The sequence below is a fragment of the Ceratotherium simum genome, chromosome 1 (genome assembly GCF_057802395.1).
Source record: "Ceratotherium simum simum isolate JZ-2026a chromosome 1, ASM5780239v1, whole genome shotgun sequence".
Classification (NCBI taxonomy): domain Eukaryota; kingdom Metazoa; phylum Chordata; class Mammalia; order Perissodactyla; family Rhinocerotidae; genus Ceratotherium; species Ceratotherium simum.
In genome coordinates this window covers 61549019-61576582 of record NC_141900.1, presented here as the reverse complement: position 1 = coordinate 61576582, position 27564 = coordinate 61549019, and the positions used below count along the sequence as shown (strand labels likewise).

The following is a 27564-nucleotide window of genomic DNA, read 5'->3' as shown; positions in this document are numbered from 1 at the left end:
TGCCCATATCTACCAACATCCTTTCCCATCCTGTATCCCCACTGCCTTCAATCTCATTTCTCCAGCCAAACAAACGTAGGTAGATATTTCTGAATAGCAAATAACTCTTGAGTGTCCCCACAGTAATAAAACAAAACGGGGATAGAGGGGAACATAAAGTTAGTTAAACATTATTTTAGGCCCACTGCCTAATTTCCTCTTTGTGATGGGCCACTGTTTATTTTCATGGCCGATATATTGTTCAATTTTCTTTAGGGTCCACAAGGACAATCTCTAGACACTAGGCTGTATGTAAATGCTGAGGGCATCCTCTCTGAGCCCATTTTATTTGGGGTTCAGTTATTATGTCTACTCTCCCAGTGAAATATCCCATATCTTGAAAAGTCACTGATCAGCTTTTTCCATTCTCTGAAGTTTATTGATTTTCAAGAATATCTTTTCAGAAAAAAGAACATTTTGCAAACTTTAGGGCAGTAACTAAAATACCCTAGACAGGAAGAAAATACCCCAGACAGGAAGAATGTCTGTCCAAGACTATTATACTGGGCATGGTCTGCCCGGAATTCCAAAACCACACCAAACAGAAAAAGATGATATTGCAGGAGATAAGGGATGTTTGACAAATAGCCCAGGAACGGCTGCTTAGCAAAAACAAGAGCAAGAAGACCTGTCAAGAAAAATCTCGGGTGTTTAGTGAGTATCCCCTGACTTGACTCTAAATGAGCAGGATGTTATTTGTCTCACATCTGCTGAATCTGGAAGGCAGTAGTCCCCGGTGGTTTCCTAACAAGTATGTTTTCATGGGTCAATGTAGACACCGCCCAAGTGTATACTCAGCTCAGCCCAGGTTCTAGACTGTAAGAAAGTGCTATTTATGATGTGCTACAGTTGAGAAATTTTGCTTTTTCTTACCAGTGTATATCAGGGTTTCTTAACCTTGGCACTATCAACATTTGGGGCTGGATAAACCTTTGTGCCTTGTAGGATGTTAGCAGCATCCCTGGCCTCTACCCACTAGACACCAGTAGCACCCTCAGCTGCAGCAACCACAAGTGTCTCCAGACATCACCAAATGTGTCCCAGGGGGCAAAGCAACCCCAATAAACAATCACTGGTATAGACTAAAACCATATTGCCTCAGTTTGTCCTTTTTATTATTTGTGTTAAAAATGAGAACTTTGCTCTTTTACTTTGATTTGAAAAAGACTCTGGGTTAAAGACAGTTTTTTCAAAGCTGCTTTGTATGCATAGAAGAGGGGGCTGGAGGTGGCTAAAGTCACTTTCAAGCTACCAGTCGCTGGGTTTGAGGGGGTCACCTAGTCTAGCTTTTGCCCAGAGTTACCTGAGAGGCTGGAGGGCAGGTGGCTCCTCCGTGGTCACCCACAGGGTCAGCAGAACTTGGCCCCCTGAATGCAGCCAACGGTTTTCCCTATAATCTACTGCATTTCCCGTAATCATGTGACATTGAATTCATGTAAGAAATTAGGTTAACTTTGGACTTTTCCCTCTTGCAAGATCAGATGAAATAGTGACCTTGAAGTGAACCTTTTCAGATGTAAGAAAAATAGCCAAGGGGAATCACAGCCTGTGACAGAAGCCTCTGGGTTTCCCTGAGAGGCCTGCTGAGCAGATGTTGTAGGAAAGCCAGGTTTCTCAACCATGGCACTGCTGACCCCCAGATCTGTCTATTCAGCAGCTGTTCTAGTACATTTATGCAGAAATAGAAGTATAATGATGTACACCTGAAATTTTTACAATGTTATAAACCAATGTTACTGCAATAAACAAAAAATTAAAAAAAAAAAAAACAAGATTTAATTTCTAAAACATTCATTGCCACAAAGCTTTTTCGGAATCTCCCCATTGCATAAAGTGAGACATTCTTGTGCTAGCTAACTTCCTTTCAGGTTTATGAGGGCTTCAGCACCAACGTTCTTTTGACATTTCCCCACTTAGAACCCTCCAGTGGACTCCCCCCCTCCCCACCCCCTTTGTGTATTGCAGTTTTTCTCAACCTTGGCACTACTGATATTGGGGCCGGATAACTCTTTGTGGTGGGGCTGTCCTGGGCATTGCATGATGTTTAGCAGCATCCCCGGTCTCTACCGGATACCATTAGCATACCCTAGTTATGAGAATCAGAAATGTCTCCAGAGATTGCCATATGTCCCCTGGGGAGCACAAGCACTCTGGTTGAGAACCACTCAGTAGAGGAAGAGTTCACATTCTTATGTCACCACTGTCTTTCTTGTACCTGGTAGTGTCTGGCATATCATGGGCCCTCAGCCCATATTTGCTGAATAAAAAATGAATGTCTAAATAGTTTCCTCTTCAGAACTTTCAAAAATACCCAACTAACATGAACAGTGATCACTGGTGCTTTTTTTTCTCCCCACAAAACACAAAAAGAGTATTTCTCTGGACTTACAATGCCAGAATCAGCCATTTAGTCAGTTAGAAAAGTCTCTTTGAATTACATATTCTTTGGGATAAAACAAACTCAATATAAAATTAATAGGAGATGATTTACATTTGTGCAACAGCTTGGCCAAGTGTGTGGCCTAAATGAGGAGTCCCTGTTGGGTTTGCTGTCAAAGCTTATTCTCTTTCCACCGGCCTCTGCTGGTTTGTAAAGGATTTACAATGACAGTGTCCTGATATTTACATAGAAACATGCCAAAGGGATATGAGATAAGCTTTAAGTCAGACCCTGGCAGGCAGAGAAAGCACTCACCTATGTGAGAACCTCGTCCAAAAATTGTTTCCTCAATTGCCCGAAATCCCCACCATGAATGAAATTCTACTGGATAAAGGCATTGTGCTGTTGGTCTCAAGAGGATCCATTTAAAACATGACTACTGAATTAATTTAGCTGTCATTTCCATGAACAAGCCCTTTTAAAATCGAGCACATTCTATCTGCAGAGCAATAGTAAATCTTGGTGAATCACAGAAGAAAGGGTTTTTGAGCAACTTACCAGGTTGGTTTGTCAGGAAATAGGTGATATTTCAAATTAAGCATAATGTGTAGCCTATCAGCAGAATGCAAAGCCTTGAGGAATGAAGTGGAGAAGGTGAAGCTAAGATCTAGAAACCAGGGCTGGCAGGTGGTTCGATGGAGTCACTTAGCAGACAGAACAATGGGAGGGGGGCAAGAGAGACAATCCAGGGGCAGAGGATGGAGAGTTTGCTAGAGATAAACCTCATTGACTTCCCAGTTTTGCTAAGGGCTAGTCCTGGCTCCAAGATGGCACAACAGCAATAGGTACACTGTATAAAAGATGAAACCCAAAGAATAGAGCCTCTTCCTTATCCCCAGACAGAGGACAAGACTAACTCGTGCTGCAGAATGCCTAGGCTTGCAGATATTAATATTAATAATAATACCTAGGCTCAGAGTAGCTTCATGATTTACTTCAAGCAGAACAGCGGAAAGAGCTGGACTTTGATGTGAAACTTTACGGAAAATTCTTTAAAACAAGGAGGAAAGGATTATAGCGGACATCTTCAGGCTATCTACCCAGGAGGATTCCTTTCTTTTCCACATAACCTGGGCACTGTTCACCCCCAAGCATCCTGTAGCTCCATCCATGGGTTCACAGGAATGAGCTCCATGGTCAGAGTTACCTGACCACGACAGACACCTGGTCCAAGTCAGGCTATTCTGATTCTCTCTCTGGAAATTTGGAATTGGGATTTTGTGGCTGGTCTGGTAACATATAAATCAGGGAGTTATCATCATCAGCCATATTCTGCAGACTGTAGGGACTAAGACATTTTTGTGCAGGGAGAGAACAATGGGGCTGATACCCAGAGAGCAGAAAGCAATGAAGTGGCAGGGAGAGAGGGAGAGAGAATGAGAAAAGGAGGGAGGGAAATGGAGAGAGAGGAAGGGAGAGAGAGAGGGAGAGGGAAGAGAAGGAGAAACCGAGTCCAGATGTACTCCCAGTCCCTCTTCCTCCCCTGCCTGCGTTCTGAGCAGTCCCTTAGGGCTCTATGAGACCTTCCTGTGCAACAGCCTCTTATTTAGCTTAAGACAGTTTCCAGGGGTTCTAGTACTTGAAAAGAAGGAGTTTCTAGTAATCATAATGGTAGGGCAGGCTATAGTAGGAGGTAGATAAAAATGACTCTTCATAGCACTTTGGAAGCAGAAACTATATTTTTTTCATACAGCCCCATATTTCCAAGCCTGTTTATTCCCGTCTCACTTTGAGTCTCTCATTTTATACTCAAAGTGATGAAGTTTGTCTTTCCTTTAAATTGTTCCTTCCAGACTTGTTTCTGCCAAAATAGCCTTTTCTGGTGATTAAACAAAAGAAAATAAAACCCACACTGTTTCTGAAGCTGATTTCTGCCTGTGCAGGCACAATATTGAATTGCCCCGGCTCCCCAGGTGCATGGAAGGGGGATCAGGACGGGCACGGAAGGGCGATGGGCCACTGCACACCCGCAAGAATGCAAGGCAGGCAAAATACTGGGGACGAAGGGCTAACACATTTTATGAGGTCAAGGAGGACAAGGAAAAGAGAGGAATTTGCATGGAGGAAGCAAAAATGGCTCATTTCAAAGCAAATGACCACTAGACCGATAAGAATGCAAAAACCAGTGATAGGCATAGAAACCATACATGAGCCACAAAACCCACACGAGGAGGCCGTGGCGCTGCCACACCCTAGACAGGTGTCCTAGCAGTAGCACCAGGACACACTCTCAACCCCCTGAACTTCTAGTCCTGGCCCCAGGATCTTATGCCGTGGGAAGGCATGTTTAGAAGGAGCATGCTACGTGAGCACACATGTACACATGGTGGACCATGGGAACAGGATGCTACTGTGCAGCCAGTCTATCGAGAGTGGGGACATAAAAGGGTAAGTTGGGCAACCATTTAACCTATGCCCAGATCAGGCCACTTTTGAGAGACACCACAAAGGAAGCTGGGACGACAGGAGTGAACCAGGGCACCTGTCTCCCCAGCTCCCCCGTATATAAGACACTGGGTAGCACTGCATGGCCAGACCCTCTGGCTGGCTGGAATGAGAGCCAGCCTGACACACCCTGATACGGTCTCCGTCTCGCTGGCACAGTCTGGTGACCCTGGCAAGGACCCATTACCTGGAAGGACTGGAGCACAACTCACACAAGTGCAAAGAACCACGAATGAGGGCAAACTGTGGGGTGGGGAGTGAGGAGGGAAAGTGCCCTCTTAGGTAGAGGGGCCGTGAGATATGTGCTGCACATGCCTGCAGCCAGTAGTTACTGACAGCCCGCTCCAGGCCAGGCCTTGTTCTAGACACAGGGCTTCTGCAGGAAGTAAAACAGACAAAAATCCCTGCTCCCACGGGAGTTGAAGGGTAGGGGGACGGGGTGGGGGAGTGTTTCCATCTGGTAAGGGAGGGGCAAACACACAAGTAAATATGCACAATGTCAGCTGGTGATCAGTGCTATGGAGAAAAGTAAAGCTGGCAGGGGCCTGGGAAAGGGATGGACAGGAGGATGGATGGGGGGATAGACAGGGGGGATGGAAAACACTGGGTGAGGTGGGTAGAATGGTTTGCTCTTGGACCTTTAGAACTTTCTGGACCTCTGCTCTCCATTCACATTCTGTGTATAGAGAGAAGAGTGCCCCTGAAGTGCCTTAGTGGAGGGAGAGAATTCACCAGAAGGAGTGAGTGAGGTACAGACTGGGCAGGCTGAGAACATAAACGGGCTGAGTGGAGAAAATGCCCCAGGGTCATGAGTCTGCCAGGATCTGGCCCACCCAGCTGATCATCTAGATGTGAAGTGAGCACCTCTCTCTCCCAGATGGTCTGTTCCCTGCACCCTATTCACTCCTGGCTCATTTCCGACTCCAAGTTTTCACTCATGTCGTTTACACTGCCCAGAATGCTCTTTCATTTTTCTATTGCATCTTGTTAAGCAGAGAGGAAGAAAGAGATGATAGAAAAAAGAAAGAACGACATGAAGAAGTAAGGGTAGAAAATAAGAAATACAGAGACAGAGAAAGCTAAACATGAAAAGAAATGAGAGACACAAAAAGATGAATAGTAAAATAATAATAGAAGTTAACCTAACTGTGTGCCAGGGACCACAGTAATTTACATGTTCTTGAAACCTTACAACACTCCCATTTTACAGATAAGGGAATTGAGGCTGAGAGAACTAAGCTCTTTGACAGAGATCAAGTCATGGCCAGGAGTACCAACCTGACCACAGCTACCTCATCACCGTACTAAGTGGGGAAGGAAGGACAGTTATCCAGACTGTGGGGCTCTGGGGTTCACTGGCTTAAAGATTTTAGAGCTTAGCCACGAGGAGTTATTAGGATAGATCATCTAAAAGAGAGCTATTCCACCTACAGGAGAGTGCCTCTTTAAGTCAACTAGATAAACAGAGATGCAGATGTAAAATAAGTTAAATAAAGGAGTGCTTTTTCTGTTTATCAAAGAGGTTTCATTTTAGAGAGGAGTCTACTAATTTCATCATTCCTGCAACAAACTATCTCGTAGTGCCTAGACGTGTAAATAACCTGGGCGAATTTAGGATTTAAATTAGCAACAATTGCATCTGCATACAGTGTTGCAAGTACATAATTATTGCGTGAAACGAGGTGCAACTTTAATTTGCTTCCAGAAGCTTTTGCTCCCAGAGCTGAATTTTGTCTTTTCGTAGACATGCTTTGTTTGGAAGACAAGGACAGTAGATATGCACTCAGGAGCAGTGACTGGGAGCTTTCTGAAAGAATGGAGCGAGAGTTCCCAACCTGTACAGTGTTGGGAGTTTCTATTCATTCCTCTTGACGAAGTTCCTGGGGAGAACCAGGAGAGGGATTTTTACCTGGGGGACTAGTCCTCACTGGGGAAAAAAATCTTGTTGTGGGTGAGGCATTAAGATCTGCTGGCAGATTTGAATCGCTGGTTAGGAGGCCTCTAGAGGAGAGCGCAGACAGGGCCTAGCAAGGCTTATTTGCTGATAAATCACATGAAAATGTGATTATTTGTTCTTTTCATTGAACACTTACTCTATGCCACGCACACAATATCCTCAAATAATAAGCCGAATTACAAATCAAGAAAGTTTCAGAATAAAGTCTATTAGAAGTCAACATAAAGAAAAAGTTTGTGTTTTATGTCTTAATTTTACACTAATTCTAAACAGATGGCAGGGACTTTTGATAAGAATTTTCTTTTTTCAGTAAGTGTAGTGGCTTGTTACTAAAAACCCACTGCTCTATTTATAGCACTGACCTGCTTGTAGAATGTTATTCCAAAGACCATGCAAAGTTCCCACTTAAAGTTAGTTGGGCGTGAGGAGAGGGCTGAATGAGGGTGGAAGGGGCAAGAAATGACAGAGAAACCACCCCCTCCTGCCCCTGCCACTCATTCTTAAGGACAGTGGCACGAGCAGTACCACTGAAAGCCACAATCAACTGACACAGAGACTCAAGGGTCTGCTACGTCTCAAAGACGTCTATCTAAAACTTGGAAGAGAAATACTCCTGTCTGGCTTGTATATTCCTCTCTAACAACCTGTCCTTTCTCTGCCCTTTCCTCTCTCAACAGCTGTAAGTTAGAAGAGATCATACCAAATTGGTATTGACTTTTTAAGCAAACATTTAAAAAGCTGTTTGTGTTTTTCAGTGATAAAAAAAATAGATCATGTTAGCAACAGTACTATTTAAGAAAATAAGATTCAACTATCCTTTTGCTTTAAATGTCTTCATTTCCAATTCAGAGATCTAAGACTACAAAAGACTGAAATTAGTTTTGAAATTACCAATCAACTAAATATACTTGCCTGTTTTCCACACAAGCTCAGATACAATGTAAATAAAGAGAAGCTATCCTGTGCAAACACATATCAAGGTAGGGCATAATTCCAATTGTATCTTCCAGCCAAAAGAACTGGAATTTTCAAGAGGAAGGAAAAGAATTTCCAAGTCCAAGAAGATCCATCCTCCCATTCGTGGTGGTGCATCCACAGGATGCAAAGAATCAGGATTTCTGCCAAAAGTCAGGAAAACACTTTCTTAAGGCAAAAAAAATTAATGAGGGTAAACATAGGAAATAGGAAAAAGAAGAAACAAAGGCTTTTTATGCCCCCAAATTAGACCTGTCACCATTCAGTGATGGAGGAAATATCGAGAGCCATGGCTAAGATGAGCACCTATATAATGCAATTCTTCATCCTCATGCTAAATATGGAGGGCTGAATAATTCCATTCCTCAGTTCAATAATAGCATGCAAATGCCTGAGCTGCTTGCTTTCTAAAAACAGAAGCAGGGAAAACAGACCAAACTAACACGAACGTATATTTAATAGACACATTTGTCCTTATGAAGGATGGGAAGGCAACAGAATAAAATCAGTTTCACTGGTCACCTCTGACATAGGGGCTATTGAGTTTCATCAGTCACTTGGGCTACGGGCCCTAAAGGAAACAAGAGTTTAAAAAAAGAAGGCAATTCACAGTTTGCTACCCCTGCCTCTTCTTGTCTTCTTGGATCCTTCATCTCCATTCTCTCCAACTTCCTAATTGACAGCCCAGTTGCTGGGGTAAAACCTCTAACTCGGTCCTCTCTCTCCTCCACTCAACAGCATCTCAAGCCAGGCAATTTGGCCTCAGAATCTCCTCCCAGCCCTTCTTGGAAAACACATTAGGGCATAGGAAATAGGCCATGATTTTCTGATGGCAGGCCCCTTCTGCAAGTGCTGGTCTGAAATGAAGATAGCAGCACTTCCAGTTTATAAATACACATGGGAAAATCCACTTAAACTCCCACCCGCTTTCCATATCTTTTTGTTTGGTCTGGTGAGCAGGATCAAGGCTGCGACGGGAAGGAGCTTGGCCAGGCTGCCAGGGTGCCCCATACGCCCAGAGCACAAACAAAAGTGACAGGATGGTATCTCCTGTCATCATTTGCTTTCACAGCTGTCTACACATAAACCAAAGCAGTGAGCATCTCTGAAAACAAAAGACGCAACACAGAATATGAATGGGCAACTGTTTTCACTTGCTCAGAGATAGCAAGAGTCTTTACTGCTGCTCTGAGCGGAAAAGTACTGTTCTACACTCACCCCAGATCTCTAAATGCCACAGAGTGGGCATGCTCTGTTTTTCTCTCACTGGACATGGGAATATGAAGACGAAATGGGCCCCATTCTCCAGAAGGAAGCTTATATACATATAGGTGTTTCTAGGCATCAGGATCAAGCAAAGTGCATTCTGAGTCTCCAGTTTGATTCCATACAAAGCAACGGTGTATGCACGTAGTTAAACGGGGAAAGCAAAAGAATTTGCTGTCTCATTACTTTACAAAGACCAGATGGAAACCATAAACTGTCGCTCTCCACCTGCCCTCTTACAACAGAAGAAAGAATGCAGAGGCTTGCTTACCTTAAAGTTGTGTGTCTTCTCATAGTTGAAATGGTTGTCGTTGTGCGTGAGGGCGGCCCTTCGGACCAGGGAGGAGATCTGTGGACAGGCAAAGAGTTTGAGAGGGGGCCACAGAAAGCCGCCTTTGACTCCCACCTTCACCCCCAAGGCCACGGCCAGCAGCTCCTGGCGTTTCCTGCCTTGCTTAGGCTTCCGAACCACAGCACACTTTTTCTCATTTTCCAGCCACAGTTCCTGGGAAAACATCGTGCCTGGCCCCCAGATCCTTCTGGTTTCCCCTGCGGAGCCTGGGAAGCTCAGCGCTGTCAGGTTTTTCGAACCGCGGCTAATGTTAGGCAGCAGATTTGAGGCAGCTGCGTCCTGTCTGCAGAGGCCTCCGGCATGTGACCTGGAAGGGCTGGTTTGAGTGATGGAGGGGGCTCTGCATCTGAATAAGGACGGGCCTGTTTTGTGCTATTTCTTATGGCCGACGTGTGCCTGGAACAATAGCACACATTCATGCTCACAGCAACTGAAGAATCAATGGAGGAGGCAGGGGCAGGCAGCTTTATTCCTCCTGCCACAGCACACTGCAAAAGAGAGACCTCAAATATTGGCTAGCATGTTTCACACACACACACACACACACACACACACACACACCCCACTAGCTCTGATGTTCAAAGCCTGAGGCTGCATCCAATTACTCTGGGGCTCCGCACCCCATCCTGGGCTGAACTCCAGCAGATTAAACCTTTGAACCCTGATGATTGTTTAATCTTATAGGGATTCAGTCTGCATCTCTTTCGTAAAAAATCTGCCCCAGCACAGGGAAGCTTAATTTTTATTCTTATGCGTGCATTAAATTAGAACAGTCTGAGCACCCAGTGGGGCAAGGAGGAAGAGCATAGCATTTCAGCTCTGAGTCCTACAGCCAAAGTTTCAAAATGAGAGATAGGTGTCTCACTCCAGGATACCCCCAGTTTCTGTTCTCTTCAACAACTACAAACAACCCCCCCGACCCACATAGACAAGACAGGGTTCCCAAACTAAAGCCAAAACATCATAGGTGCTTTTCTTTTAAATAAAATATCTTCAATGTTCATTCTGTTAGTGCCCAAGCCTAATGCCCTCCTTGCTCTTAAGAGCATCATGTGTTTGATGGTCTCTCTTGAGACCATAGTTTTTGGTCCCAGGTCTCTCCATTAATAGAAGTGAGGAAATCATTATGTCTTGGGAGTACTCCTGATCTGTTGGGCAAGTTGAAGGCAGCTAATGCCAGACAGTAAAATCAATGCTTTTGCAACTAGAAAGCAAGAAGAATGTAGATGGCTGGACCATTACGTAGATGGACAGTGAGTGAATTCATCCTGTGCTCTACTGAGACGTGGCCCCATGTTCCAGCCCCTCCAAGCAGCCTTGTGGAGAGTAATAAAACATCAATCTTTTCCTTGTATAATTTATTCCTGGCAATTATCGTGATTCCAACTTACTTCAGAAGTGCATCCTCCCATTTTACCCTCTTGTTATCTTCAATAATAACAACAGCCAATTTTTATATTGCACTTTGAGCACAATAATTTATATTGTGCCAGACAATATTCAGAATGTGTTAAATGCACTTACTCATTTACTCTTCAGCTCATGTGTATGAGGAATAAGACTTCTATTTCCATTTTTTGGATGAAGAGATTGAGGCACGGAGAGGTGAAGCAATTTGCCCAAGGACACGCAGCTGGCTTAAGTGGCAGAGCCAGAACTAGAACCCAAAACATCTGTGTCCAGCCCCTGTGCTCCTGAACACCAGTGGTGCCTAAGGAAGCTGATGTGGTGCCACATCTTGCCATTGTGTCCTGCCAAATGCTTTATCTGAAATATTGGCCAACTCTGCCCCCCCTTACCATTCTTGCCCCACAATAAGTCAGACCCTTGGTATCTCTTCAGTCCACCTTACACACAGCTGCACAACAGTCTTCTTAGTCCACTCACTACTCCACGCCTGCTCAGAAAACGTCAATGACTCTCCGTGGCTTAACTGTTTTTCGTGAGCTCCTCTCAATCTATCTAGCTCATCTATTTCCCTACACTCCCCTCCACAAATCCTACAAAACCTCTTCCCCGACATACTCAACTTCTCACCTTGGTAGCTTGCTCTGTCCTTTAGCGTATCCCAGCATCATTTCAACATGTCTACATTTTCACCAACATTCATATTCTAACTCAGTTGCTGCCCTCTCCAAAAGGACTTCTCCAAACTCCCCACTGGAGGCCAATTCTCTCTTCAGAAATCCCATAGCAGTTTTCCATATTTTTCTTATTGCCCTTATCACTTTCTATCTTATAATATGAGTGACTTATGATGGGTCTTACATCCCTGACACATTGAGAACTCACGGTGACCTGCTCTATGTCTAATTCATCTTTGTTTCCTCCTACAAGAGTGTCTGATAAAATTCCTTGCCCTAGTAGGCACTGAATAAATATAAGTTGCCAGAAAGTACTCGTACAGATAGGAGGTCAGAGTTGTGGAGGAAGGTGTGCAAAGGTGACCACATGGGGTAACGTCTCTTGCCCCATCCTATGATTACCCCTCACCATGCTTTAGCTTCCAAGGAGCTGAACCTCCAGAGGTCTGCCCTCCTGAAGGGCTCCACCAGACTCCTTAGCCCTCCTTCCCATTGCTCAATGCTAAAGCACAACTGCCACTCACAGGGAGTAAGGGCATGGCATACCTTTGAAAGGCTTCTAATCCTTAGCCTAAAGGCAGAAAGACAGAGAGGAGGAATAAGGGTCTCTTCCCAAGCCTACAGCTAGCAAATCAACAGAGACCTTCTGATGGGGAGCCATTCCATGTAAGAGGGGATTCTGTGATCTGAACCAGGCTAATTATATGGATATACGGTTTTAGAATCTGATAAAATAACTCTTTAAATGGTAAATGGGTAAAAAGGATCTCCTTTTCCTTTTGGTATATGGGTGGTTGAATACGAGGAGATTTAATATTTTCTCTTCTGTCCGTGCCTTTACTTATAACAAGTAATTTTTATTTTTATCTGTGACAGTGATTTCTTTTACAGATATTTGTTCAACAGAATTTACCCAAACACAAGACACATTCAGACATATGTAGGAACTACACACTGCTCACTTAAGATGCGTCTTTACCAGGAACCAGAAGTGTTGGCATTTGAGTGAGCATTATTGTGAGTCTTGTGGATGACCCCAGATCACCTTCTGATTAAAGGAAAAATGATTACAAATGTCTCTTGGTAAAAACTTCTCTCTTAAATCACTCCATCGCACAGAGCTCTCTTTATCCAAGCTTCTCAAGGACAACGCCTTGGTTTCTTTTGTATCCCCCACAATGATCATACATGTTCACTAGACACAGTGAACATTTAATACTTTTGCTTACAGTCTTTTTCTAACAAAAATCTCTATTGGACCCATTTTTATCTATACATTCATTAGACGAAGCACATTTCTCTACATGCTCTATTTAAATCCGGGATTCTCAACCTTGGAACTATCAACATTTGGGGCCAGATAATTCATTGTTGTGGGGGCTGTCCTGTACATTGTAGGATGTTTAGTGGCATCCCTGGCCTCTACACACTAGATGTCAGAACCTCCCAATTGTGATAATCAAAAACCTCTCCAGACATTGCCAATTATCTCCTCTGAGGCAAAACTGCCCCTAGTTGAGAATACCTGGGTTAGATTAATAACACAAATATTTACAGCATGCTTCCTATGTGCCGGGTATTGTACTAAGCACTTTGCATATATTGACTCATTCAAGATTTATAACCTTATGAGGTAGGTACTGTTATAATCATACCCACTTTACAGACGAGGAAATGGGAACTGAGAGTTTAAGTGACTTGCCAAGGTCACAAGGCTGGTAAATGGTGGAGATGAGATTAGAACCCACATACAAGTCATTAGGACTATGCTTTTTTTTCCCCCAAGAACAAATTAATTTTTTTATTGTGGTAAAATACACATAACATAAAATTTACCATTTTAATCAATTCAGCGGCATTAAGTACATTCACAATGTTCTGCAATCATTACCACATCCAGTTCCAGAACATTTCCATCACCCAAAATGAAACCCCATACGCATTAAGGAGTCACTCACCATTACCCTCACCCTCCAGCCCCTGGCAACCAGCAATCTGCTTTCTGTCTCTATGGATCTGCCTATTCTGAATATTTCATGTAAATGGAATCATACAATATATGGCCTTTTGTGTTTGGCTTCCTCCACTTAACATGTTTTCAAGGTTCATACTTGCTGTAGCATGTATCAGTACTTTGTTGCTTTTTATTGCTGAATAATAATCCAGTGTATGGATATACCACATTTTGTTTATCCATTCATCAGCTGATGTACATTTGGGTTGTTTTCACCTTTAGCTATTGTTAATAGTGCTGTAAGAACATTCTTGAACAAGTTTTTGTTTGCATACCTGTTTTCAGCTTTTTTGGGTATATACTAAATCTATGCTTTTAACCACCCTCGAAACTGCCTCTCATCCAAATAATGTTCACACTTAAAAATCCAGGGATTAAATGCCAGAATGACTCTCCTCCCCATTGTTAACCTGTTAGCAACTCGCAGGGCTGGTGTTCCCTGGTCTGGTTTTTAAAGAGGAGACTTTGTTTTCCCCGGGGCCTCTTCCAAAGCAGTACTACTTAAGATACTTTTGGAAGTAGGTGGGGCTATAAATAAATGGTGAAATAAGCTCACCACTTCCCCTTTCCTTTTTTATAAATAAGGGTTGGGATTCTATTTTCTATGGCCTCTCACTGTTCTTTTTCTCTATGATTAGGATCCTGGATCCAAGAAGGAATCAGCTGACAAGAAGGCAGTAAAAGGCTGTCAGACGAAGTCAACAAGGCAAGGATGGGTCAGTGGGCAGGAAGACACAGCAAAATGAAGCCCAAGGGGATCCTTGTGTAAAGTGCCCAGGGGTAAGAGATGGTGGGAAAAAGAGGAATGTCCTGACCTCTGTAGTAGCCTAGCATCATAAGCCCAGAGGAGACCTCAGAAGTTCATCTAATCAATGGCCCCTTCTCCACCTGGCTCAGGCAAGCCCACCCCTGGGGACCATGACATTCTGCCTTATTAGTACCAATTTCTAGAAAAGGTAATTTATCATCAACCTGCAATTCTCCCACAGACTTCAAGTAAATTCCAGTTCTGCATTTTAAGGAGGACTCATTGGAAATGTCATCATCAGTCCCTTGATAGTCTCTCCCACTATTCCAACGCCAGTCCTTGTGCTCCTGGGGCCCGTCTCACTTCTCTGCCTTTTTATTCTGAGGCCCCCTTAGGTATGAAAAGCCCAAGCAATACCCCTGCTATAAACACTACTCTTCAGCTGCAGGCATCTGCTGCCTCGTGGCAGTATATGAAATGAAAATCAATATGACTAATGCTGGCGAGGGTCATGAGGAGAGCTCTCTAAAATACTGCTGGTGTTTGTGTGAAGTGGCTTGTGTCTGGGAAAAAAGTTGGCAATGTATCAAATGCCTGATGTGCACTGATCCAATGATTCTGTTTCTAGGATTCTCTTATGAAGGTCTTCAGACAAACAATTAGATAGGTAGAAAAGATAGATAGATAGATAGATAGATAGATAGATAGATAGATAGATAGATAGATAGATAGATATTCATCATAATAACATCAAGAAATGAGAAAAGGCTTAAACATCCAAGATAGGGGAAAGGTTAAATAAATTATGGTATAAACATGTAATGGAATATTATGTAGACACTAACAAAGATGATTAAAATAACTTTTAATGATGAAGGGATATGTCCCTGATATCATGTCAGGTGAAAAGTAGGCTCTTGAACCATATGTAGTATCTATCACTCCCAGTTTTGTAAGTTGATGCGCACAGAAACTATCAGAAGAAAACATGCCAAAATATCTCCAACACACTAGAATATCTCCAACACACCAGCATATCTATCTCCAACACACCAAACTGTTGGAGATAAGCAACAGTTACCTTTGGGTGAAGAAATCTTAATTGAAATTTATTTTCTTCTTTATTCTTGTCTGTACTTTTTGAGTTTCCTACAATGATTATGTTCTATTTCCATTATATAAAAATATAAATTTTGTAAAGTACATTATAAAAACTTTGTTGGGTTTAGTGTGCATAAATAATAGATTCTTAACATCATAGGTAACTATTAAGCTCATCTAATCCCTCCAGCTCTTTTTACAGGTGAAGAAACCGAGGGTCAGAGAAGTTCAATGATTTGCCCCCCACCACAGAGCTATTCTACAAGTAGATCTAGAACCAGATAGACTCCGGGTTCTCTTGCCTGCAACCCTCCACAGCTAGTGCATCTTACACGGGGGCGGGACTCAGGACCCCTAGAAGGCTTGTTACAACACAGACTGCTGGGCCCCCACCCCACCTCGACTGAGCGAGGGTTTCTTGCTCAGTCAGTGGGAGATTAGGCCCAAGAATCTGCTTGTCTAACAAGTTCTCAGGTGACGCTGATGTTGGGACCACACTTTGAGGACCCCTGTGTTGTGCTTTCCATTGAACCTGTGGGTCTCAGCTTTGATGATCATTGGAATCACTGGGGAACAAACCAAGCAACAAACAAACAAAAACCGTGCTCAAACTCCACAGCAGACCAATTAAATCCGAATTTCTGGGAATGGACCCCGGACTTGCAAGAAAATCCTCCAGGGGATTCTAATATGCTCCTAGCATTGAGAGCCACCACTCATCGCAAGTGCTTCGCTTCAGGGAGATTGTTAGAGAAGACCGAAGTGATGACTGTGATAAATGCTCTTGACACACCCCCTCATGTGATCATGTTTCTATTCCACCCCACCCCCACCTCCCATCACACCACTTAAAACCTTCATAGATTCTTAAGCTAAAGGCAAAAATCCATACCATGGCCTACATGGCCACCTTTCCAGCCTCACTTCCAATCCTTTTCTTAGTGTCACCTTGAGAATTTATAACCAACCTATTAGTATGATTTTTAAATTATTGTCTATGACCTCCATTAGACTGCCAGCTTTATGACATCAGGTAATGTGTGTGCTTCATCACAATTAAGACCCCAGTATCATACCTCGGGCCTGGCACAAAGTAAGTGCTTACTAAATTTTGCTGGCTGAATGAATGAATGATTGTCCATGGCTATAAAATATCTTGAGGTCAAAGGACCACTATAGAAGCTTATAATCATCACTACTTATCTAGTCAAATTACTCTGGTGAGTCTCTGCTATAAAATCCAGGGGCCATGCCCTTTGGCGTTTCCTTTTGACCAAACTATCAGATTTCTGGTATCACAGATGGGGTACTGGAAACAGGGGGACCCTGCAGAGTCAGGTCTAAAGGGACATGGCCAGGTTTGGGACTAGCATAATATTAAAAGTAGCATTGTATATTTGTGGAGCACATTATATTATATGGTATCTTTCCTCTACGAGGAAGGTAGAGTGGGTGTCATTATTCTCTTTTTACAGATAAGGAAACTGAGGTCCTAACAGGTCTCCTGATTTTCTTTCCATGGAAATCCCTGACACTCCAGTTGTAGCAAATCAGCAGTGGTGGCTACTAACAGCCTGTTGACACAAGGAATCATTCCTCCTCTCTGTTCCTAGGGGACTTTCCAGAAACCTTTAAAACAGAGCTCTCCCCATAGTTCTTCTATTAACTATATCTCCAGTGGGTAGCATGAGGCCAACATTAGCTTGACACTCAGGAAAGTTTTGTTGCACGAAAAATAAACATACTAGTTTTTTTGCAGTCTTTCTATTTTCCTTGCCTTCCATCAAAATGACTTCTAATTTTAAAAAGAGTCAACATGCTCTCATTTTTTCCTTAGACCCTCGGTTCACTTCCCACACTTACGTCTGGGGTTCTGGGGTTAGGTGATGAGTCTGGGCTGCACGTAATTTCCCCAAAGCCACAAAACGTTAAATCCTGCCCAGAGACGCTCAGGAAAATGCTGCAGGCATTCATTCAGCCCAGGATGGTGGTGGGAAATCTGGTTTTTTCTTTTATTTTCATTCTATGGGTCACACTTAAATACTTTTAATGGCTGGCTATGGGTATACTGAGTGTATGCTCACTACTTATTATTTCAGGATCTAAAGTACATATATACGGAGCGGGGCTTACTACAGGGGACTGGTGGATAAAGGAGCAGGGAGATTTTCATTATGGTCTTTGCTGTGGCATCCTAGTTCTGGCTCTCTATTCCTGTTTGCAAGTGAAAAAACTAGAAATATGAAGTGAAATAAGCCCAAATTACTGAATGATATTCAAAGGGGTGGTTTTCTTTTATCAGCACTACTAAGCCCAGCCCGTTTGATCCTAAGTACTCTGAACACTTCCTTACACTGCCAAATAAATCTTCCCTGCTCTTCCTAAGAGCTGCCCCGTTAGTGTTTGTTATATTCTTTGCTTGTGGTTTGCAGTCCCGAAAGAGGAGGACGACAACAAAGGGATATGACTAAACTGCAGACTCACTCTCATGACAGCCAAAGAAATGAGAGAGACCTGGGTGGGACCCTGCCATCTTTCCTGCCAATGTGCTAGTTAAAGCCTGGCTTTATTTGAATCCATCAAAGCATCAGGTGTCGAAGGCCGACCTGGCTGAATCCTAGTGGTGACTAGGATTTTCAAATTCTACAATTGGACCTCATATTTGTGTGTTGGGAAGACCAGCCTTATGCCAAGTATATGGCCCTCTAGCCCCTTCCCAGATGGAATATCAGAGTATGTGTGATGATGCAGACACTTCTACCAGCCACTGCCTGCTGTGGGAAGAGACTGTCATGCTAATGTGTAAGCATGAATATTCCAGAGAGACAGTTCAGTATGAAATGACCACATCCAATTTGACCTCAGCAGTTTTAATGCAATAAAATTATTCTTGGACATGTTTCAAACATAGTTCTTTTCTTCCTTCCTCCCTCCCTCCCTCCCTCCTTCCCTTCTCTCGTTCAGCAAATATTTATCAAGCATCAGTTATATATCAGGCACAGTTTAAGGTCGATGGGATAGAATAGTGAACAACTGAAAAAAAATCTCTACTCTCTTGTATAATGTAATAAGTACATTGTATATTATTCTAGAAAGTGATAAATTCTATGAAGAAAAATAAAGCAGGAATATAGGATAGGGACAGACAGGGAAGGAGGATGCAATTTAAAACAGGATGGTCAGGAAAGGCCTCACTGAGAAGGTGACATTTAAGCAAAGACTGGCAGGAGGTGACAGGGTGAGTCATGCTGATATCTGGAGGAAGAGCATTCCAGGCAGAGGGCATAGCAAATGCAAAGGACTTTGAGACAGGAGCAAGGCTGGCATGTTCAGGAAACAGTAAAGATCAAGAGTGGCTGGAGTGGCATGGACTAGGAGATGAGGTACAGCACCCAGGGCCTTGGGAGGGAGAGTAAGGGCTTCCACTATTACTCTGAGTGACATGAGCAGCCACTGCAGGGCTTCAAACAGATTTATGGTATGACCTGAATTACTTTTAAAAAGCATCGCTCTGCCTGCTGTGTTGAGGACTGTAGGAGGGCACGGGAGGAAGCAGGGAGACCACTTGGAAGGCTATTACAGAAATCCAGGTAAAGAGAAGACAGTGGCTTGGACCAGGGTCAGAGCAGTGGAGTTGGTGAGCTGTGGTCAGACTCTGGCTATCATTTCAAGGCAGAGTCCATAGGATTAGCTGACAGGTTGGATGTGACATGCAAGAGAAAAAGAGGGCTCCAGGATAACGGCACAGTGTGGGGCCTGAGCAACGAGATAAATGAAGTTTCCATTAAATGAGATGAAGAAAATCATGAAAGGGGTGAAAGTGAGGGACAACAAGGTCAGGACCTCCATTTTGGGGATATTAATGTTGAGAAGGCACTTGGACATACAAAGCTGGAGTTCCAAGGAGAGATGGGTGCTGGAGATATCCTCCTGGGAGTCTTCATAGGAGATGGACTTAGAGCAAGAGAGTGAGTGGAGACAGAGAAGAGCAGAGGCCCCAGGACAGAGCCTTGAGACACTCCAACCATTATGAGATCAGGAAATTGAGAAGGAACTAGCCAAAGAGAAAGAGAAGGCCAGTTTGATATCCTGGAAGCCAAGTGCAAAGACGATCAGTTGTGCCTAATGCTGCCGATTGGTCAGTTATGATGGGGACTGAAAAAGAACCAAAGAATTTAGCACCGTGAAAGTGAGTGATCACCTCAGCAAGAGCAGTTTCCACGGCGTAGGAGGGGGAAAACCTGATTGCAGATGCTTTAAGAGAGAACGAAAGGAGAGCAATCGGAGCAGAGAGCATTGTAGAGCCAGTACTGGACAGTATGGAGAGCAAGGGGGAGCAGCAGACAGGGCGGGATCCAGAGAGACTGTTTCTCCATTTTTTTTCTTGGTGAGGAAGATTAGCCCTGAGCTAACATCTATGCCCATTTTCCTCTATTTTATGTGGGACACCTGCCACAGCATGGCTTGATGAGCGGGGTGTAGGTCCACACCTGGCATCCGGGCCTGTGAACCCCAGGCCGCCAAAGCGGAGTGCACGAATTTAACCACTGTACCTTTTTTTCAGTGTTTTTCCTTTTTTTTCTTTTTGTGAGGAAGATTGGCCCTGAGCTAACATCTGCCAATCCTCCTCTTTTTCCCTGAGGAAGACTGGCCCTGGGCTAATATCCATGCCCATCTTCCTCCACTTTATATGGCATGGCGCCACAGCATGGCCTGACAAGCAGAGCGTCGTGCGCGCCCGGGATCCCAACCGGCGAACCCCGGGCCGCTGCAGCGGAGGACGCGCACTCAACAGCTTGCGCCACCGGGCTGGCCCCTGTTTTTCCTTTTAAGAAAGGAAGAAAGCCCCTGGGATTTCCTTTGCCCATCATAAAACCATAGCCCATGTAATAGAGTCTGCTTCCATTTTTGGTATTTGGCTGCTGACAGCTTTCAAGTCAATCAGAAGGCCCACATGCCTCCTCCCTTGGTGCCAGTGGGTAGTCAAAACCATGGAAGCCCCTGCTGGTGCGGGCTTCCTCCCCCAGCCCCAGCCCCTAACCACCATCAGTGCTAATCCGGTTTCCCTCCCAGCTGTCCTAAGCCATTTTCAGACCTGCTGGGGAGTCTGTCTTGCTCTCCTCAGAAAGCCTCACTACATGAGTAGCAAAGCTTTCTTATCCTCTTGACGGGCAAATGATAACATCAACCTCAACACAAAACCAAATTTTGGGGGGGGGGATCCATTCCGCCTCTGTGAAGGGGCCACAGCAGCCTATTAGAACTGGACAGCACCTTAGATGCGGCCCGTGACTCTGACCTCCCACACAGGCTGTGCCTCTTCCTGCTCCCCCACGTTTTTTCAATGCTCAGAGCCCATGACCCGTTCTCTGAACCCATGATATTCTTTTGTGAGGCCTGGCCTCTGCACATATGCTCCCTACCACCTAAAACTTACCAAATGTGTTAGAATCACACCAGCAACAAAATAGGAAAAAACAACCCTAACAATTATTGAGCACATATTGTTCCAGGCACATTAACCATTGTTGCATTCAATCTGCACAACAGTCCTGTGACGTAGGTATTATTGCCCCCATTTCATATATGAGGACAGTGAAGCTAAGAGAGCTCTCACTACTCAAGTCTGCACAACCAATAAGCAGGATTTGAACACAGGATCAGCCACTTCCATAGTTCAAACTCCTAAACTTCATGTGATTCTGCCTCCACATATGTGTCCCCTAGTAGGATGTAATATCCTGAGAAAGGACCCTGCATTCACATTTTCTTTTTTTTTTTTTTTTAAAGATTTTTATTTATTTTATTTTTTCCCCCCAAAGCCCCAGTGGGTAGTTGTATGTCGTAGCTGCACATCCTTCTAGTTGCTGTATGTGGGACTCGGCCTCAGGATGAACGGAGAAGTGGTGCCTCGATGCGCACCCGGGATCCGAACCCGGGCCACCAGCATCGCAGCGCGCGCACTTAACCACCAAGCCACAGGGCCGGCCCTACATTTTCTAATCTCTAACGATAAAGAGCACTCAACAAAGGTTTATAAATAAATGAATGTGTCTGGTCTGGCTCAATATCCCCATTTTACAAAAAGCAGAATGGTAAGTTAGTCGCCCAGATTCTCATGGCCAGTTAGTCACAGAGCTGGGACAAAAAGCCAGGTCCTTGGAGCGCAGGTCCAAGCTCTTTTCACTAGGCAACAACAGACCTGGTCACTATTCATGTTCTCCCAGGCTGTACAAGTTAATCAAGACCCCCCCACACACACACATTAAAAAGCATAGCAAACATAGGCAGGAAATTGCCAATGTACATTGTTAAAATCATCTCAGAGAGTAATTTGCTCATGTACATCAAGAGTTTCAAAATATTAATATCCTTTAAGATTCTGTAATTCTATTACTAAGAATCTAACCTAAGGAAATGATCCTAATTACAGAAAGGCATTCATAGCAGCATTATTTCTAACATTAAAATGGAATATACTGTGCATGTCCTGACATTAGGAAATAGCTAAATAAGTAAGACACTCATGCAACAATCAAAAATTATGATTGTGAAGAGTGTACAGTAACATGACGATAGTATATGCTGTGTGAAAAAAGCAGGATACAAAATTACAAATGTACTATGTTTACAAATATATTTAAAAATCCCAATGCATAGGAAATCACTGTAAGGATATAGACCAATGTCTATATTTTCTTTATCTTTCAAAATCACTTTAAGTATTTTACCTTCATAACTGGAATGAGGAAAAGAAGAAAATTTTGCCACAGAGGAAAAAAAATCATTTTTTCCCAGTTTGCATCAGTTTTGTTTTCTACTAGGAGGTCTTTATCTTAGAGGAAAAATTAGGTAAGTTTTAAGCATAACTAGAAACTAGATAAATCTAAAGTAGTAGTCTTCTACGGTCTGGATCTCACAGCTATAATATATTTAAAGAAACTCTCAGATGTGCAAAACAAATGGTTAACTAACATTACTGGAAATGAAAACTCTTAATCTAGCAGGTATTAAGAAAGGATTCACCCTGTGTGGGGCCTAAAACATGCCATTTCTATGGCCTCTTGATATAAATTAAAATCTGTCCAAAATGCAAGAAAGAACACTATTTCACGTAAAAACATGATTTAGGTTAAATCTCTGAAGAGATTTTGACCTTGAGCCAAGAGAAATAAAAGTTTTAAAATAAGAATACTGTTTCTATGATATATATTATTGCTTGTAAGAGTCAGGAGATAAAAGAATAAAGAATAAATATGATGTTCGCATATCAGATTTTCTCTAAATAAATTTATTCAGACCCAGAAAATTACCTCTTAACATGTATAATGTAGCTATGAGAATTTAGATTTTGTAATATTTCAATAACGATTTGGGATAGAGGAGCTTCCATTTTAAATAACTCAAAAATTTTCTAATTTAATCTTTCTGACGTCACTCTCATAATAAAAATGAAATATGGCTCTGTTTTTTATTTTTATCAATAACTAAAGGTTTCCAGCCATGTCCTGACGAGTTGATGTAAGAAGCCACTGTAATTGGCCGTGTGCTATTTCAGTTGAAAATGCTGTGTGTGCTTATCAAACCCCCTGGTCACAGAAATGGCAGTTAAATTCTAAAAATGGTGAAAGGTTTCTCCTGCTAAGAATTCCTTGTTAAGAGTAAAAACTCTGGGGCTGGCCCCGTGGCTTAGCGGTTTAGTGCACACGTTCCGCTACTGGAGGCCCGGATTCGGATCCCGGGCGCGCACCGACGCACCACTTGTCCAGCCATGCTGAGGCCGCGTCCCACATACAGGAACTAGAAGGATGTGCAACTATGACATACAACTATCTACTGGGACTTTGGGGAGAAAAAGGGGGAAAAAAAAAAAAGGAGGAGGATTGGCAATAGATGTTAGCTCAGAGCCAGTCTTCCTCAGCAAAAAAAGAGGAGGATTGGCATGGATGTTAGCTCAGGGCTGATCTTCCTCAAAAAAAAAAAAGAGTAAAGACTCTGGAGCTACGTTTTCTGGGTTCAAATTCCTGCTCGAACCCTTTCTAGCTGGGTGACCTAATGCCAAGTTCCTTAACTTCTTTGTGCCTCATTTCCTCAAATGTGAAATATGGATAAAAGTAGGCACCTCACAAATGATTAAATGTGCAGTTTAACTTGTAAATTGCTCAGATCCATGCCTGGCATCATTTTATATGTATGTATGTATATATAATTTAATGACTAAATTAACTTGAATGATTATGCAGGTGATGCTTTCAAAGGCCTAATCTTAGGAAGGTGTTGACAACTGAGTTTATCCAACTGAGTTTATCTAAGACTACCTTTACTTTATGATCTACAGAAAAAAAATCTTTTCTGACCTGCCACAATTAAAAAACGTAGGGTCATCTTAATTTGACCAGAATCCCCAGAGGGCTAAGCAGAAACTGGAAGGAGTTGAATCACAAAAGGCAGTTCTTCAGAGGCACCTGGTGGAGCAAATCTGAGGCTGCACTGAAGATGTGGACATGCTGCAAAAGTAGGCTTGTCTCCTAAAATATTTTGATGATATCAGAAGGAAAAAAGGTAAGAGGAGTGTATTTTAGGATGTGAGTTTATGAAAAACAAACAGGATGAAGGAAGAAATTGGAGCTCATATTGGTCCTGGGATGAAAATATGCCTGGTAGCTTAGGTCCTGGGCTCCAAGGTTACACTCAGGAGAGAGCCTTCCAGACTCTTAGGGAATGTGGTGACCAACAGTAGGGCAGCCTGTGGACATCTGAATGGGCTCAAAGTCTTTATTCTCAACTTCCTCCCCCTGCAGATACGACTGGGTGCTGGCAGCAGATGGAGCTCCTTGCTCCCGTAACATAGCTGACTTTTTTGGAGAGTTGTGGAGCAGATGACACATTTCTACAAACAAACCATCAGCTATTTTCAGGAGTCACCAGGCCATCCTTGGTATATTATGAGTAACCATTTTCAGACAGTCACACCAAATCCAGCTATGATGGTTTAGACTTATACCTGTTTCCAAAGGTTGTTACTAGGTTCATAGGACATGAAGTATATTTTGTGCTGACCCATTTCCATACCATCCACTCAGGTTTCAAACTGGTGTTCCTTAAAATATTAGTTACCCTCAGTTGTTCTATGATTAAATAAGTTTGAAAAATTCTACATAGATTCCTTTCTTGGAGAATTACCATTTACATTACTGTTTAGAGGTATCAGCATTTTCCAAACTTATTTGTAACCACGTAAGGCCAATGAGTATCTAGCATTACTAATGTTTGGGAAACTAATACTTGACACTTAACCCCAGGATTGTCTGAGCATTAAAACAGATACCACACAGTTTGCAGTGCCCAAAATACAACAAGGGATCAATAGAGATTAGCTATGATTATTATTAATAACAACTACTCTTTAAAAAAGCTTAGCTAACGGTCCTGCTGTATCCTGAAGGACGCACACATAAGAAGACTAGTATTAGTTTTGCCAACTGGCTCTGCGTGACATAGTGGGGAGTGGAGATGGTTGTTACATGTCCTTTCTCTTCCACATGGTGAGCCATTCAGGCCCAGTGGATGAGGCAACCTGAGGCAAAGTAAGCACAGGATGACTGGCCACAGTTGACGGCCTAAAGTGCACTTCAGGATATCTGTTTCAAGTGGGCAGGGCAGGAAGCATCACCTATGGGCACTCATTCCCAGGTTTATACACCAGCAGAACTTGGACACAACATGCTGGTTCTTGCAGGTCCCTCAGAGCTGCTGTGATGTCTCACTGGACAGAGCCCAGGTGTCATCTGAATCCCAGCGTTCCACATCTGACCTCTCAGCTCCCTGGTGCCAGTTAGTCTGAAGTTCCAAGATCTCTGGGCCCTGACACAAGGTCCTGGCATCTACCCACCTTGTTTTCCAAAACCCCCTGAGGGATAAGAAACAGTCTCTTAGCCCCAAATGACATGTTTTAAACCACGTGAATCCACAGGAAACTGCCCACTTGCCTGTTGCCCTGAGCTCTTCCAGAAAACTGTTGCAGTCTGGCAAAAACCCAAAAACCAACTGCCAAGATCCTAAGGAGAAGGCATACATGTGTGAGGTGGGTGGAAGCTCGGGGACATCACTGCTTTGGGCTTGTTTGCCTGGTTGCAGGCAATTACATATGGTGGTAGGTTTCAGGCATAATGCATTTGTATTTTAGTTTCTCTGCACAAAAAAACACATGTGAAACAATGGGTATATTTTTTCCATTATGAGAAAAACACTGTTCCAAATACAATATTAAAATAGGTTAAATGAGTGGTAATTTATAGACACAAATGTTTTAGCATATATGAAAAATAAGGTATTTCTATGCTGTAGGACAACAAAAATATATAACTACAATTTATTATATGTATGCATCAGACACTACTCCAGACACCTTACATCCCCTCTGTCCCATCTAACCATCCACCCATTCATCCATCCATCCCTCCACCCACCCACACAACTAACTACCCTTTCACGTATCTAGCCAGCTAATAAGCCAGCCAACCATAGATCCAATTATTCATCTTTTGATCCATTCTTCCTTTCATCCTCCTATCCACCCATCCATCCATCCACCCACCCACCCAATCAACCAACCAATTAACCAACAAATCAATCAACCAACCAACCAACCAACATTAAGTGAACACCTCCTAAGTGTTAGGCACTGTGCTAGGCTCTGGGTATCTAAAGTCAAGTAAGATCCAGTCCTTGTTCTCTCTTAAGGCAGTTCATAGACTAGGAGAAGTGTTTATAGCCTAGGAAGTTTTACATGTGCAGGGCTTTGCTGTTCATTACTGCTGTATTTCATACCCGAAAGTCCCTCTTTCTCTAGGCCTATTTTGTAGTCCTGACTAATCTCCATACTTGGCATTGTCCTGAGAATACAAACCTTTATTGCCTGAAAATAAATTCTTCTGATCAGTATATAACTTAAATTTTGAGTTAATATATGTATATGCATAAAGTCCCAGCAAGCTGGGGCCATGACTGTAAACTGGGACCTCCTCAGAATATACTTCGTCCCATTTGACACCATCCTTCTTCTTTGTTCATCTTGCCAACTCCTATTCATCCTTCCAACCTCGCCTGGGCCTCCCATCACTTTCTACAGAAGCTTTCCTTTGTGTCTATCTTAGCTCAATCATTCTTTATGTAATTGTTTTTCTTCTGGTTCTATTTGACCATAAGTTCTACACGGCTGTGTCTGTCTTGCTCATCACTGTATCCCTGTCTTTAGCACACTGCCTGTCTGTGTAGCACTCAACATTTATTTCTGAATGAACAAATAGATGAATGAGTAAACTGAAGGCAGGTTCTCGGGGAATATATACTTGACAGGCTGCTTAAAACATATGGTTTCCCCTGCAATTTATTACTTTGGCCAAGAATAGAGAGGGAATAGTACGGTTTTTTAAATTTTATTTATTTTTTCCCCCCAAAGCCCCAGCAGATAGTTGCATGTCACAGCTGCACATCCCTCCAGCCGCTGCATGTGGGACGCGGCCCCAGCATGGCCAGAGAAGCGGGGCGTCGGCGCGCACCCGGGATCCGAACCCGGGCCGCCAGCAGCGGAGCATGCGCACCCAACCACCAAGCCACGGGGCCGGCCCCGGAACAGTACGGTTTTAGTCACCTACATGAGAACAGAATCAAATGATAACGATTTATTCTAGTCACCTACATGAGAACAGAATCAAATGATAACGATTTATTCTAGTCACCTACATGAGAACAGAATCAAATGATAACGATTTATTCTACAGCACAAAGTAGTCATTATTATAAGATGGATCAACACAGTGGGACGAGATCAATTACCGTTTCTGGTAAGCAGCTGTCTGTGCAACCCTCTCATCTTACAGATGAGGAAACAGGCCCAGAGAACTGGAGTAGTTTGCCCCAGGTCCCCAAGCAAGTTAGAGCCAAGGAATGAAGCTTCTGGAATCCCAGTCCTTCCTTCCACTTCCACTGTTCTTCCACTTTATCTCTCTGCCATTAGCGGCCGTTGCTTCCTCGCATTGTCAGGGAGTGACCCTGTCCAAAGAAGCCACACCTGGAGAGGTTTTGGACTCTCCAAACTCTCCAAAATCGGAATTACCGATGCTCGAACAAAAAGTCCTGAA

General features: G+C 43.2%; 1 protein-coding gene across 1 annotated transcript in view; it reads right to left on the bottom strand.

Annotated features, from left to right (window-relative positions):
* The window catches only part of CHN2 (chimerin 2), a 289049-nt gene that overhangs the window by 24139 nt on the left and 237346 nt on the right, over positions 1–27564 (bottom strand). The window contains exon 7 of the mRNA XM_014786059.2: positions 9394–9471. Coding sequence (XP_014641545.2) covers positions 9394–9471 — 78 coding nt within the window. The remainder of the gene's footprint in view (positions 1–9393; positions 9472–27564) is intronic.